General features: G+C 62.1%; 1 protein-coding gene across 2 annotated transcripts in view; it reads right to left on the bottom strand.

The window, feature by feature from the left end:
• Nucleotides 1-1,832: 1,832 nt before the first annotated feature.
• Nucleotides 1,833-13,713, bottom strand: part of REXO1 (RNA exonuclease 1 homolog) — a 33,211-nt gene continuing 21,330 nt past the window's right edge. The window contains exons 3-16 of one of the 2 annotated variants that reach the window (XM_007994663.3): nt 12,228-12,332; nt 10,325-10,538; nt 8,250-8,413; nt 6,963-7,094; nt 6,633-6,756; nt 5,541-5,654; nt 5,274-5,411; nt 5,052-5,165; nt 4,279-4,352; nt 3,821-3,931; nt 3,284-3,399; nt 3,018-3,156; nt 2,812-2,932; nt 1,833-2,741 (exon numbers count right to left, since the gene is read on the bottom strand). In XM_007994663.3, coding sequence (XP_007992854.3) covers nt 2,653-2,741; nt 2,812-2,932; nt 3,018-3,156; nt 3,284-3,399; nt 3,821-3,931; nt 4,279-4,352; nt 5,052-5,165; nt 5,274-5,411; nt 5,541-5,654; nt 6,633-6,756; nt 6,963-7,094; nt 8,250-8,413; nt 10,325-10,538; nt 12,228-12,332 — 1,755 coding nt within the window. In that variant the 3' untranslated portion in view covers nt 1,833-2,652. The remainder of the gene's footprint in view (nt 2,742-2,811; nt 2,933-3,017; nt 3,157-3,283; nt 3,400-3,820; nt 3,932-4,278; nt 4,353-5,051; nt 5,166-5,273; nt 5,412-5,540; nt 5,655-6,632; nt 6,757-6,962; nt 7,095-8,249; nt 8,414-10,324; nt 10,539-12,227; nt 12,333-13,713) is intronic. The other variant, XM_007994664.3, reaches the window with a different exon arrangement.

Below are 13,713 nucleotides of genomic sequence, written 5' to 3'. Positions count from 1 at the left end.
CCTTACTGAAGAAGTAGCAGGGGTGAGTTCAGCGACGAGGCAAGGGCGCGTCCAGGCCAGAGATAGGGCCCGGAGCCAGGGACAGAAGGTGTGTGTGGAGGGGCTGCTGAAGATGAAATGCCCCCAAGAGTGAGGCTACCTGGGGTGAGGACCCAAAGGGAGAGGCAAACATGGGTGGAGGGGAATAGGGAGGCCACCTCCCCCATCAAAGCGGCAAACACCTGAGGGCTCTGGGTGATCACAAACCCTCTTTTCTTTGGAAGCCCAAACTGGAAGTCTGCTTGGCCCTGGAGGTTGCCAGGGAACCTCTTTTTAGAGACAGTCTCGGTGTGTCACCCGGGCTGGAGTGCAGTGGTGCGATCAGAGCTCACTGCAGCCTCCACCTCCTGGGCTCAAGCAATCCTCCTGCCTCAGCCTCCAGAGTAGCTGGGACCACAGGCAGGCAGGCAGGCCACTGTGTCTGACTTCTCTCCTTTCATTCTTTCAACACTTCCCCTGCGCTTGCTTGCCCAGTGGTTATGAAAAAGAGCCGGGGGTGGGGGTTTGAACACACCGTTCTCATAAACTTTAGAAGAGACCTGGTATAGGGTGCAGCTGTGAGGACCAGATTCCCCCTCCCTAGCCTTCACAGGTTGCACTATCTGGGGGCAGGAGCTTGCCCAGGGCACTTGTGCAAAGGCCCTGAAGCCTCCAGTGGCAACAGGTGGCTTCGCAAGCTGAAGGAGGTCCCTGGGGGCTTAAGCCGGCGCTGGCCAGCCTTGGGACCCCCTGTGGGCTATGTCCTGAGGCACCAGGTGCGTTCTGGGAAGAGGGAGGCAGACATCACATAGGAACGGACAGAAACAGAGTGAATACACGCCTGCGCCATTTATTTAGAAAACAGGGTCAGGCACAGTGGCTCACACCTGTAATCCCAACACTTTGGGAGGTTGAGGCAGGTGGATCACTTGAGGTCAGGAGTTCAAGACCAGCTTGGCCAACGTGGTGAAACCCCATCTCTACTAAAAATACAAAATTAGCCAGGTGTGATGGCAAGGCCATAATCCCAGCAACCTGGTAGGCAGAAGCTGCAGCAAGTTGAGATTGGGTGACAAAGCAAGGCTGTCTCAAAAATAAGAAAAAGAAAACTCCTTTATAGAAGGGGTGGGAAGCGTCACCTCGTCACAAGAACAGCCCTCGAGGGTGGAAGGGCCTGGCCTAACCACGGTCCCCCAGGAGGGATGCAGAGCCCAGAACCAAGAAGGTAACCGTTCTGCCTCTACAGCCTTGGGACGGAGTCCTCTGGGGAGGGCCCCCACGTCCTCTGGGGAGGTCCCACCCCTGGGCCTCCCATTCCCAAATGGGGTCCCGATGCAACCAAGGTTGCCTGGAGCCATGCGTGCACCGCATGACACGTGGCATTTCCTGGCAAGGGCGGAGCAGCTTTCCGTGTCTGCGCTCCATCCCCTCGACGGGCAACCCACAGCGGCTCCCAGTCTCTTTAACCCCCTCTGACCATCAGCATGCGGCCTCTATCCCTGGGCGAGGTGGAGAGGGAAGCCAGCTCCGTGCACAGGACCCAGCTCCACGTAGGGCTGGGGACACTGCCCACTGTCCGAGTGGCACTAAAAGCTGCAGAATGGTGGCCCCACAATCTGGGGCTGGAACTGGGACCCCACAGCAGGTGTGGCCCAGCCCTGGGGGAGCCAGCACTGGGCCAGCTTTTGTGAGGGAAAGTTTCGCGGTTTTCTCTGCGTTGGTGGGAAGAGAATCAGTCCCAGCTGTAGAGACAGTAACCTTCCCGGGCCACATGCAGAGGCCTCACCAGGCACCAAGACCAGGACCAGCAAATCTAAAATCCATACAAACATTTATTCTGTCCCTGCCTGGAGGTGACGGGAGTGGGGGTCCGGAGAGCCCCGCAGAGGAAGACGGGGCTCTGGCGGGAAGACAGTGTCCAGACGCCTGTGGGCTCCATCCGGACCGCAGGCCCTGGGGCTAATGAGGGGCCGGCTGGGTTCTCAGAGGTCACGGAGTGCAGGGGTGGGGCGGCGAGTGGTGGAAGCCGGCGCCCCGAAGACAGGCCAGCCCCTGGAGCACAGAGGCGGGTCCAGCCCACGCTGGGCTGAGTGTGGCCCTGGCTGGCCCCCACTGGGGTCTGTCCCACCCCCAGCCCCCAGGAGGGAAGGCAGCAGGCCCGCTCTTCCCGGTGGGAAAGGTGCTGTGCAAGTCATCAGGTTTAAATTAAAAATAATAAAAATAACAATACAAAATAAAAAAAAGACTATCTCAAACAAACCCGGGACAAGCCCGCCCTGCGACCCATGTGAGAAGAGAGGTGCCAGCCACCACCTGGGAGGGAGTGAGGGCCTGGCCGGGGGGGCAGGAGGGGCTGCGGGCTGATGGGGGCGGGCTCTGTCCTGGTCGCTGTCAGCAGCAATCTAGAGACGCCAGAAGGCTGGGGGCGGAGGGTGGGGACGGGCGGAGGGGTGCGCAGGACGTGAGCGGGGGTGGGCTGGGCTGGGCGTTCTCCGGCCGCCAGCTTGTCCCGCTGCTCTGGGCTGCCTCAGCCAGGTGGACGGGTTACCGGAGATTTATTGCACTGTTTTGGAAGAGGCCTGGGGCTAAGGACCAGCAGGGCGGCAGGAGAGGCGGGCGGGAGGCGGGCAGGCGTCATCGCTTGGTCTTGGCATCTTCTCGAACCTTCCAGATCACCAGGTGCATGCAGGCGCCGGCGTCCTCGCTGGAGCTGTGCCCGTCCACTGCGGGGCAGATGCAATGAGCACCCGGCTCCTGCATAGGGATGGCCCCAGGGCAGGCGCTGGCACTCACCATTGTCCTGGATGATCTGTCTGAGGTAGTCGGCCATGAGGTTCCGCAGGGACCGCTTGTAGGGGAGGCCCAGGCGGTGGGGGAAGAGCACAGACGTGTCCACCACGGTGCTGTGGATGACCTGCGGGCAGCGGCAGAGGTTAGTGCATGTGGGGCCTGCGCAGGTTCTGCTGGAGAACCGCGAGGGACCCGGGCTGGCAGGGCACCTTCAGGGCCAGGAGGTCACTCTCCAGGCTGTGTCCGATGAGGATGGTGTCAGCGCTGAACATGCTCAGCAGAACGGCCTGGACGTCACGCAGTGTGACACTTGTGTCAGCAAGGTCAGCCTCCGTCACCCCCGAAAACCTGGGGGAGCAGGCAGGAGGGGCGCCAGGGCTCAGCCTGGAAGCACTGGCTGGCAGGGCGGGGAGGGTGGGTCCCTGGGGAGGAAAGGCGGGGAGGGGTCCGGGCTCCCAGAGGGCACTGGCCACACCTGGTGTTGTAGTCCACAATCTCGTTGTCAGGCTTCACGAAGGTGTCATAAACCACGTGCACATCCGTGTCGACCACTGTGACGCGCGTCAGCTCCAGGCCGTACGTGGTGTAGGACTGCGGGCGAGGGACGCGCCTCAGACGCGCCCCGGGGACCAGCCTCCCTCCCTCCCGCCCCCTGCCCACCTTCAGGTCTCCAGAGCCCTGTGAGGCAGAGGCAGCAGCCAGAGACTCTGTGGGGCTTCTAGGAGAGGCGGAGTGGGGTGTGACCTCAGCAACCCCCTTTCCCAAAGCCTTCCTGCCTCTCATTCACAGGCAGAGCCGGGGCCCAGTGCCCGGAGGGCTTGGCTGTGCTGGGAAGTATGGGGTGTTGGTCCAGGGCAGGAGCTGCAGGCACCGGTGCTGCGAGAGAAGCCCTCTGAGCACTGGCTGGTGAGCTGGGCCCAGATGGGGCCCAGATGGGGCCCAGACGGGGCAGCCGCGCCAGGACAGGTCCTCCCCAATCCTAAACCTGAGGCTGGGCAGAGAACGGCCTCACCATCTCGCAGTCCAAGGCGTAGATCCCTGGGTGGGTGTCTCCTGAGAGCTCTTTCTCAAAGGTCTTCACGAAGCCCTCAAGGCGCTCCTTCCGGCCATCCTGCACATGTTGCTGGGGGTGGAGAAGGCAGGTGAGGGCGGCTTCAGGGTGCAGTGGGGGCGGGGGTGGCAGCAGCACATCTCTGAGCCCTTCGGGACTGTCCTATCCATCCATCACGCCCGTTCACTGGCTGGGACCCTGGTGAGCAGGTGGGGAAGGGGGCTTCCCAGGATGGGAAGTGGCCAGGGACAGGGCCTGGGGCCTATGGGCACTACGCTTTCTGGGTAACACAGGAAAGGCTGCCCAGGGGCCGAGACCCTGAGCCCAAAACTGTGCTGTGTCCCGAGACCCAAGACCAGCGACGGGGAAGCAGAAGTCTGTTGAGAGCAGGCAGAGGGGACCGGAATGCCAGGGCTCACCTTTGCGACCTGGCAGCCGACAGAGCCGGCGGCAGCAGAGCAGCACATGTACTGGGTCTCCCAGCCTCCAGCCACTGCAGGGGACACAGACAGTCAAGGCCCGGCCAGGCCCACTCCACAGCCCCCGGGGCACTGACCACACGCATCTGCTGAGCCCTACTAGAGAGTAAAGACTGAGGACAGGAGACCTCAGTCTCTTGGCAGAGCTGGAAGCAGACCAGGCCCCGGCAATAGTCTGGCAGCCAGGACGCCCAGGCCTGGATCCAGGGAAACCAGCGCGCTCTGCAGAGGCTTCTCGGGCAGCGCCGCCTTGGGCAGGACCCTCCAGGTACCCCCGAGGCGATGGCTTTAGGGGCCGCAGCAGGGCTGTGCCAGGCTGGCCATGTGCCCCGAATATGGCTGTGTGGCTGCGTGGGGGACTGAATGGAACCAGCAGGCCAAGGGTGGGACAAGCCCTCCGCTCGTGTGGCCAGCAGCCTCCCCACATTTCCATGGACCAAGGGCACAGGAAGACAGGGACACAGGGCCTTTCAGCTGGTGGCATTTGAACATTGTCATGGGAAAGCTCTCGTCTTACTTTTGCATAAAGAACGGGTGGAGACAAAATGAGGCCAAGGGCTAGCCCTGGCTCTGCCCGGGACAGTGGAGTCCAGGGACTGTGGGTGGGATGGAGGGCTTGGGTAAGGCTTTATACCAGTTCCAGGGGCCTCAAGGAAGGGCCCAGGTTCCAGGGACCATGGGTGGGACGGGGGAGGGCCCGGGTAAGGCCTTACCCCGGTTCCGGCGCAGCCGTCCCCAGTGGTAGTAACACTCCTCGTCCCGGACGCAGCGGCCCGAGGAGGACACAAGGTACTCGGTGCCACAGCGGCAGCAGGTCCTGCAGGAAGCTGTGGGGGGACCCAGGCGGAAGCTGAGGCTCACGCTGGGACCCATATGCCTGGCCTTGCCCACGTCCCGCACCTGCCCACCTAGGGTGTTGAAGGCCAGCAACTCACAGTCCTTGGGTCTCTTCTCCTCAGCTGTGAAGATGATTGCGCCGCCGGGCCGCTCTGGGTGCGGGAAGGGGTAGCCGTTCTCCTTGAGCTGGTCCTGGGTGAGCAGGTACTCCTTGAGGCGGCTGTACAGGGCAGCCCCTGTGGACAGGCACGGTGGTCAGCCCCTGCCTGGGATGGCCCACGGGGTGGTGGACACCACCGGGAAAGGCGGCTGGTGGGGGCCCGCGAGGCACGATGTGGCAGAGCACAGGCGGAGCGAGTCCTCACCTTTCAGGTCCTCCACCCGGGGGCTGCTTGGGCGGCTGAGCGAGAAGCTGGTCTTGGTGGCCAACCTGCCCCCCAACACCACCTCGTGGGACACAACCCTGCGGCCACTGGTTTCTGGAAGGAGGGGAGAGGGGGAGGGGAGGAGGGTGTGAACTAGCTGGCTCAGACCCCTGCCTCACCTGCTCTCCCACCCACCCTGCCCTCCTCAGACCTCTGCTTAACTCCCCCTTTCTGAGATAGTGCCCTACTGACCCCGGGCAGACACGTGGTGGGCCAGGGATGCAGGGTAGCCCCCAGCTCTGCAGGCCCAGGAGCTGCATGGAGACCCCACACCCGAAGCCTTCGCCCTCTCCCCTCAAGCGAAGGGGGAAGGGCTGGGAAAACAGCAAGGGGGATCTAATGGCTTTTGAGGGCTTTGAGCCTTCTCGGGCCACCCAGCCTGCGACGCCAACCCAGGGCCTCTCCGAGTGCTAATGGAGGCGGGGACGGAGGCAGGGGCCAGTGATGGCTTAATGCAGCCTGGAGAGGCTGCAATGAAACGCCCAGGTCTCTGCTTTCTTCCCCCCAGAGCTTAATGCACGGAGCTGGCCCAGCGCGGGACCTCCTGCTTTGAAGAGGCTGCCACGGCTCCATTAGCAGGCGGCCCCTCGGCCCGGAGACCTGACTCGGCAGAGGAAGGTGGCTGACAGCGAGGACGCCAGGGCCAGGCCAGTCCCAGACAGAAGCCTGGGAACCAGGGAGCAGGCGGCCCCCCGCGGCACCCACGCTTTCCTTTTGTCTGAGACTGTGGCTGAGCTCAGGGCTGTGAAGGTCCCAGCTCAGCCCAGCTGCCACCCCAAGAGCAACACTGAGCCTCCCCCGCCCGGCCTCACTGCTGAGCAACCCTGAGCCTCCCGCCCCACCCGCCAGGACTTACTAGGGAGCAACCCTGAGCCACCCGCCCCACCCGCCAGGACTCACTGGGGAGCAACCCTGAGCCTCCCGCCCCACCTGCCAGGACTCACTGGGGAGCAACCCTGAGCCTCCCGCCCCACCCGCCAGGACTCACTGGGGAGCAACCCTGAGCCTCCCGCCCCACCTGCCAGGACTCACTGCTGAGGCTGGGCATGGCGCTGGGGGCCAGGCCCCTGAGCTTCTTGAGGGTGTTCACAGCCACATTCAGGTAGATGTTCTTGCTGGGGCTGCGGTCATAGGCCACCTTCTCCTCGTTCAGTGCCTGGGGGACACGTGGTGCCCAGCTGAGGCCATGCCTGCCTGGTGCTGGGGAACCCCAGTAGTGGGGTTGCCATGGGGTCAGGGACTTGCATCTCTCCCAGGCAGCTCCAGGTCGCAGCTGCGGCTGAGAGGCCGGGGGATGTCTGGGGACCACCCTGGACCCCTAGTCCCCATCCGGCCGGCCAGACAGGAACTCCAGGACCTCACCTTCTCTATGGCCTCCTGGTTGGAGGTACAGAACTTGAGACACTCCTCGATGAACAGGTTGAGATAGCGCTGGCGGATGACGGTGGGGACTTTGCCCCCAAACTCTTTGGGGATAATGGGTTTCTTTAAACTCTAGAGGGAAAGCAAAAGCAGCCATGGGTGAGGGCCTCCGCAGGACCTCCAGTCGGGAACGCAGACACGATGATGCCGTGACCACGGCTGGAGGCAACAGTGAGATGCAGTGACAGATCAGCCTGGCTCTAGTAGGGACAGACACGCCAAGGCAAGACAGGACAGGCAGGGGAAACTGAGGGCAGGGGGAACTAAGGGCATGGGAAACTGAGGCCATGGGGGCACACGGGAACTTGCTAAACTTTCTGCTTAATTTTTCTAGAAACCTAAAGTTGCTCAAAAAACGTAGTCTATTAATTAAAAACAAAACAAGGCCAGGCATGGTGGCTCATGCCTATAATCCCAGCACTTTGGGAGGCTGAGGCGGGAGGATCACTTGAGGCCAAGAGTTGAGATCAGCAATCAGCCTGGACAATGAACAACATGGCAAAACCCTGTCTCTACAAAAGAAAAAACAAAATTATTAGCTGGGGTCTGGGGACACAGGTTTGTGGTCCCAGCTACTCGGGAGGCTGAGGTGGAAGGATCACTTGAGCCCAGGAGGTCGAGGCTGCAGTGAGCCATGATAGTGCCCCTGCACTCCAGTCTGGGCAACAGAGACCTCGTCTCTTAAAAAAACAAACAAACAAAAAAAAACACCAACCAACCAACCAAAAAAAAAAAACCACCAGGGCGGCCAGGCGTGGTGGCTCACGCCTGTAATCTCAGCACTTTGGGAGGCTGAGACGGGCAGATCACGAGGTCAGGAGATAGAAACCATCCTGGCGAACATGGTGAAACCCCGTCTCTACTAAAAATACAAAAAGTTAGGTGGGCATGGTGGCGGGCGCCTGTAGTCCCAGCTACTCGGGAGGCTGAAGCAGAATGGTGTGAACCTGGGAGGCGGAGCTTGCAGTGAGCCAAGATCGCACCACTGCACTCCAGTCTGGGCAACAGAGCGAGACTCCGTCTCAAAAAAAAAATTTAAAAAACCACCAGGGCATCAGGAGGGAAGGTGAAGGCTGTACTGCAGTGTGGAGCACGAAGGCCCGCAGGGCAGGGGCGAGGCTGGCCTTCCACAGGCTCCATGTGGCCAGGAGGGGCTAGGCCATGATAAGGCTGGGCCTCGGGGCTTGGTCTGGGGGTGGTGGTACTTGCCAAGACGGGAGGTGCTACCTGTAAGGATGGACTGTGGGCGATTCGCTTAGGGGTGATGGTGGTGGTAGTCTTGGATGCCATCCCTGACAATGTGCGTGTTTTCAGCTGCTGGCCGCCTGGTTCGGGGCCGTTGGAGGGCTGGCTGCCGCTGGCCGCGAGGGTCCTTTTGGCACCTGTGGGGGCTGGCGGGGCACAGGGGGTGTGGGCACAGTGCAAGTGGCTGCCCATCACCACGTGACGGAGCACCAGGCAGCCGCGGCCACTCAGCGCCAGCAGCACGTGCATCTCCGCGTGCAGGGGGCCAGGCCAGGGCGCGGGGCTGGGACTGCGCAATGACATCAGGCTCTAACTGCCTTCAGGCAAGTCCATCGAGGCAGAGGACACAGGTCAGGCTGTGGAGGCCGCTCAGGCCACGTCAGCGGTGGGGCGGTCCAGGCCTCTGCCACGTGTTCCGACCCCAAGCCCGAGGCATCGATGTCTGAGGGAAAGGCCCTGCTCCAGGACAGAGCACCAGAGGGTCTCGGGCACCCCCACCTGCTCATTGTGACCAGCGGCCTGCCCTGCCCTGCGGCCTCTGTGTTGTCTCGCCCTTTGATGAAGTCACAAACCAAAGGGAGGAGGTCAGGCCTGCAGGGGCTGTTTCAGAGGGCTGGCCACACGGGCAGCTGCAACCTGGGCATGTATGTCTGTGTGGTGGGGGGCTTCTGGACTGGGGGCTCGGCACTGACCCAGGAAGGGGAGCTGTGGGCGGGGACATCTGGCCCTAGTCTCAGAGCGACATCCCTTGAAACACCATCTGGCCCTGGAAGGTGCAACGGAGGCAGGCTGAGTCTGCTCATGCTACCGCGGGCCGCCCAGGAAGGAAGCAGGCTGCCCGCCAGACTGGCGAGCGCCTCTTGCAGTGGAGGGTTTGCCCTTCAGGAATGGATGGAGACCCTCCAGGCTCCCTCAGCTGCACGCTAGGGGCGAGCACAGGCAGCCACAGGAGTCCTCCAAGCCCAGTGAGCCTGCCCTGTGGCACTGCCAGCACTTGGGACGCCAGACTCGCCTCAGGCGGTGGGCCCCGAGGGCACTGTGACAGCTCAGCACCCACCACAGACCAGCAACAGGACAACCGCGAGCACACAGACGCCGATGCAAGTGTGTGGGGTCCCGGGATCAGCCCAACTCAGTGACTTCCCTTCTCTGGGGCTAAGGTCTCAGACGTGAGGGGCTCTGGGGAGGGGAGGTCAGAGTGGCCTGTAGAATTCTCCCTAAGGAGGGCCTCAGTCCAGGTCCAGCACAGGAGGGCGGGGGATCCATGGGATCTGCAGGGGAATCACCGGGGCTGGCCCTAAGGCCCTCTGGCCAGTGCCAGGGAGGCAGGGTCTCCAACCCAGCAGGCTGCTCAGAGTGGTCCTTGGACAGCAGCCATGCCCTCCCAGGGAGCTTGCCAGACACAAAGGTCCTTTCCCAGCCTCCAGATCAGAACCTGCATTTTTTAGGAGCTTTCTGGGGGACCCTCATCTGTGACCTGCCTCCAGGGACACTTCCTTGCTCTACAGACACCACTGATGTGAAGATGCAGGAAACAGGACAACCCCGCATGAAGGGTCCTATCCACCCACCACTGAGTCCTGGCCCGACTTTCCAGAAGACTCTGTGGAGGACATGCCTCTCAGAGTAAAGGAAACACCCGCTCCTGCGAAGACGGTACTCATTTCCATCAGAGGCCACGCCCCCCACTCACACACCAGGCAGAAAGCCACACCTGCAGGAGCCTGCACCCCACCCAATGCCAGGCACCCCGACATGGTTTCCCATTCCCTGGCACCACAGGCTCAAGCCCTGGTTCAGCACAGTCCCCACCAGGCTGTTGGACTCCTAGTAACCCCAGAGCCGGGTCAGGGAAGGAGGGTGCTGGGCCAGGCCTCTTGCACTCCTCAACAGCCCCCATTTCACAGACAGGCAGGCTGAGGGCCCCAAGGAGAGGGCCCAAAGTTGCCACATGAGCAAACACCACGTGGTTCAGGTGAGCTCAGAGACCTCGGGGTGCCCTCTCCTGCCCATATGCCGACGTCCCCCTGGCACAGGTCTCCTGGGTCAGCACTCACCTGCAGCCAGGCGGGGGTTGGGGATGTGGGCGATCCTCCTCTTCTCGCCAGGGGCAGAGATGTGGACGGAGGGCAGCTTCTCCGCCAGCCTGGGGGGGGCCTGCAGCAAGCTCGCCGATGCCCTCTGCGCCTGCTGGGCCCGCAGGTAGCACACCTCCTGTGCCGTCGGGGGCCGGGCCGGGGGCACCGCAGGACTCCTCCTTGGGGGCTCCGCCTGCATCACCACAAATGCTAAGGCCTGGTAGCACAGCGGGGGCACCTGGAGCAGGTGGCCCCAGGCAGGCTTGGGAGAGGGTGACTGGAGCTCGGGGGACGGAGGCACCACCTCCTTGGCTACCTTCTGAGCTGCTGGGCACACTGGGGGGAAGCAGCATGGAGCAGCAGTCCTCAATGCCACGTGGCTCCAGGCTCCCCCACTCCGTGTCTCCCGGTGCCAAGGCTGTGTCCTCAGCCCTGATAAGGCACGGGTAGGTGGGACTACCCCGATTAGACTGGCACTCCATCCAATGCCACTACACCTAATCTTCCTCAAAGCCCCTCCTCTGGGGAGGCTCTGGGACTGGATCAACTTGGACTCTCCTGGCTGTTGGCCTGGGAGCCAGGCTCTCTGCTTTTCCTGCACTGCCTCGCCGCATTTGCACAGGGGCCTAACAAGCGCTACTGTCTCCGGGCTACAGAGGACCCCAGGGCTCAGAGCTGGACAACTGGCCCAGGCCCAGGCCGCACACGGCGCAGCAGGCAGTCTGCGGGAGGTCACCCTGGGGCTGCCGTCCCTGCTCTGACCCCCGCCCCAGCACTGTGGGCAATCTAACAGGAAGGGGCAGGAGCCAGTTCTCTCTGGGACTCGGGCAGCGTCAAAGATAAGGTGTCTTCAAAAAGCTCATGGAAAATGTGCACTGTGACGAAACTTGCATGGATTTCAAGTTTTTTGCCCCAAAATAAACTGATACTAACTTGACATAACACGTCTGAACCAGAGGGAGTTTGAGGCACTAAAAAAAAGTAAGACATCAGTTAGAACAGAGTTCCAATCAGAGCAACAGGAGTTCTGCTAAAAGCAAAGCAAATGTTAAGCATCAAATTTATGGTGAAACTTGGGTGGAAGAACGAATGGGGAAATCAGTGATGCTTTACAAAAGCAAATCTCGTGATCAGTGGGTGGATCACGAGGTCAGGAGTTCGAGACCAGACTGGCCAACATGGTGAAACCTCATCTCTACTAAAGATACAAAAATTAGCCTGGTGTGGTGGTGGGCACCTGTAATCCCAGGTACTTGGGAGGCTGAGGCAGGAAAATCGCTTCAGCCCGGGAGGTGGAAGTTACAGTGAGTGGAGATCGCGCCACTGCACTCCAGCCTGGGTGACAGAGCGAGACTCCATCTCAAAAAAAAAAAAAAGAAAAAAGAAAAAAAATGGAGGGATGAAGCTGGGTGTGGTGGTGCACACCTGTAATCCCAACACTGGGAGGCCGAGGCAGGAGGATCACTTGAGGTCAGGAGTTGGAAGACCAGCCTGGGTGACAGAGCAAGACCCCCTTATTTTTTATAATTTTTTTTTTTTTTTTTGGAGACAGAGTCTTGCTCTGTCACCCAGACTGGAATGCGGTGCTGCAATCTTGGCTATTGTAACCTCTGCCTCCTGAGTTCAAGCGATTCTCCTGCCTCAGCCTCCCTGGTAGCTGGGATTACAGGCACCCACCACCACGCCCCGCTAATTTTTGTATTTTTAGTAGAGACGGGGTTTTGCCATGTTGGCCAGGCTGGTCTTGAACTCCTGACCTCAGGTGATCCGCCCACCTCGGCCTCCCAGAATGCTGGGATTACAGGCGTAGCCACCGCGCCCGGCCGACCCTGTCTTTAAAATATAAAGAGGCCACTGCTGGCCTGGCCTCTGAGGACCTTACCTCCTGGCCTTGCTTGGAAAGGTGGGAGATCCTCCTCTTCTGCCCGGGGAACAGAGTGGTCAGACCCGAAAGCCCCTTCTCCTCGCTTTTCTCTTCCTTGGGGGGCTAGGACACACGTCCGTCCGTCAGCATGGGTCTGCCCTCCCCACCAACACCAACACACCCCAACCTCAAACCGCCCCCGGCAAGTGGGGAACGGCATAGTCCAGCCACCAGGCACAGCAGCTGAGGGATCAGGGCCACCAGTCCCTGGGCTGTGTGTGGGTGCAGCTGGCGGGGGGGGGGGGTGGGGGGGTGGGCAGGTGTCCCACGTTCTGCAGATGCCCAAGGCTACCTCTCCTGTGCGCCCAGGGCCCCGGCTTGGAGACCCCAGGCCGCAGAGTGAAAGCACACTGGGAAAGTGAGGCCCCAGGGCGCACCAGCTGCACGGGATGAGCACTTGGGCTCAGTCTGTGTGGAGCGAGCTCCCCCTGGTGGCCAATGTGGAGACACTGGGCCAGGAGACCCAGGGGTCCAGAGCTGGCCCAGGAGCGCAAGAGCTCCGCACACTGGGGGTAGGGAGGATGGAGGGGAGGAGAGAGGGGCAGGAGGGGATGAGGAGGGGACAAGGAGAGGAGACAGAGGAGCTGCAAGAGAAGAGACAGAGATGGGGGCGGGAAGGGAGGGGAGAAGAGAGGGGGAAGGGAGGAAAGGGGAGAAGAGGGGAAGGGAGAAGGGCTAGAAGGGTGTGCCGGAGGTGGGTTCCCCGGAGGTGGGTGGGTGGGCCAATATCCCCCTGCTAGTCAGTGGGAACAGATTGTGTGCACATGGCTACAGGAGCCTGGCTGGTGGCCAGGGACCAGCAACCTCTCTGGGTGGGTGAGGGGCAACAGGGCCGCCCGGGCACTCCTGAGCTCCTGAGATTTCAACAGGCTCAGGGGCCAGCACGGAGGAGCTGCCTCCACCCCACGCCTCTGAGCCAGCTGGAAACTGGACAGAACATCCCTCACCAGGCCCTGGGCTCTGCCTCGCCTGAGCCCAGCCCAAACACCCGTGCCCTCATCTGCCAGGCCAGCGGGCCTCTGTCCTCTGACCCTGAGCCCAGCCCGGGCACCCGTGCCCTCACCTGCCAGGCCAGCGGGCCTCTGTCCTCTGCCCCTGAGCCCAGCCCAAACACCCGAGCCCTCACCTGCCAGGCCAGTCGGCCTCTGCCCTCCGCCCCTGAGCCCAGCCCAGGGACCCGTGCCCTCACCTGCCAGGACAGCCGGCCTCTGCCCTCCGCCCCTGAGCCCAGCCCGGGCACCCGTGCCCTCACCTGCCGGGACAGCCGGCCTCTGCCCTCCGCCCCTGAGCCCAGCCCAGGGACCCGTGCCCTCACCTGCAGGGCCAGCGGGCCTCTGTCCTCTGCCCCTGAGCCCAGCCCGAACACCCACGCCCTCACCTGCCAGGCCAGCGGGCCTCTGCCCTCCGTCCCTGAGCCCAGGCGGGCACCCGTGCCCTCACCTGC

Source organism: Chlorocebus sabaeus, chromosome 6 (genome assembly GCF_047675955.1).
Source record: "Chlorocebus sabaeus isolate Y175 chromosome 6, mChlSab1.0.hap1, whole genome shotgun sequence".
In the NCBI taxonomy this organism is placed as follows: Eukaryota; Metazoa; Chordata; class Mammalia; order Primates; family Cercopithecidae; genus Chlorocebus; species Chlorocebus sabaeus.
The sequence above is the reverse complement of the archived record's forward strand: the minus strand, read 5'-3'. Positions and strand labels throughout refer to the sequence as shown.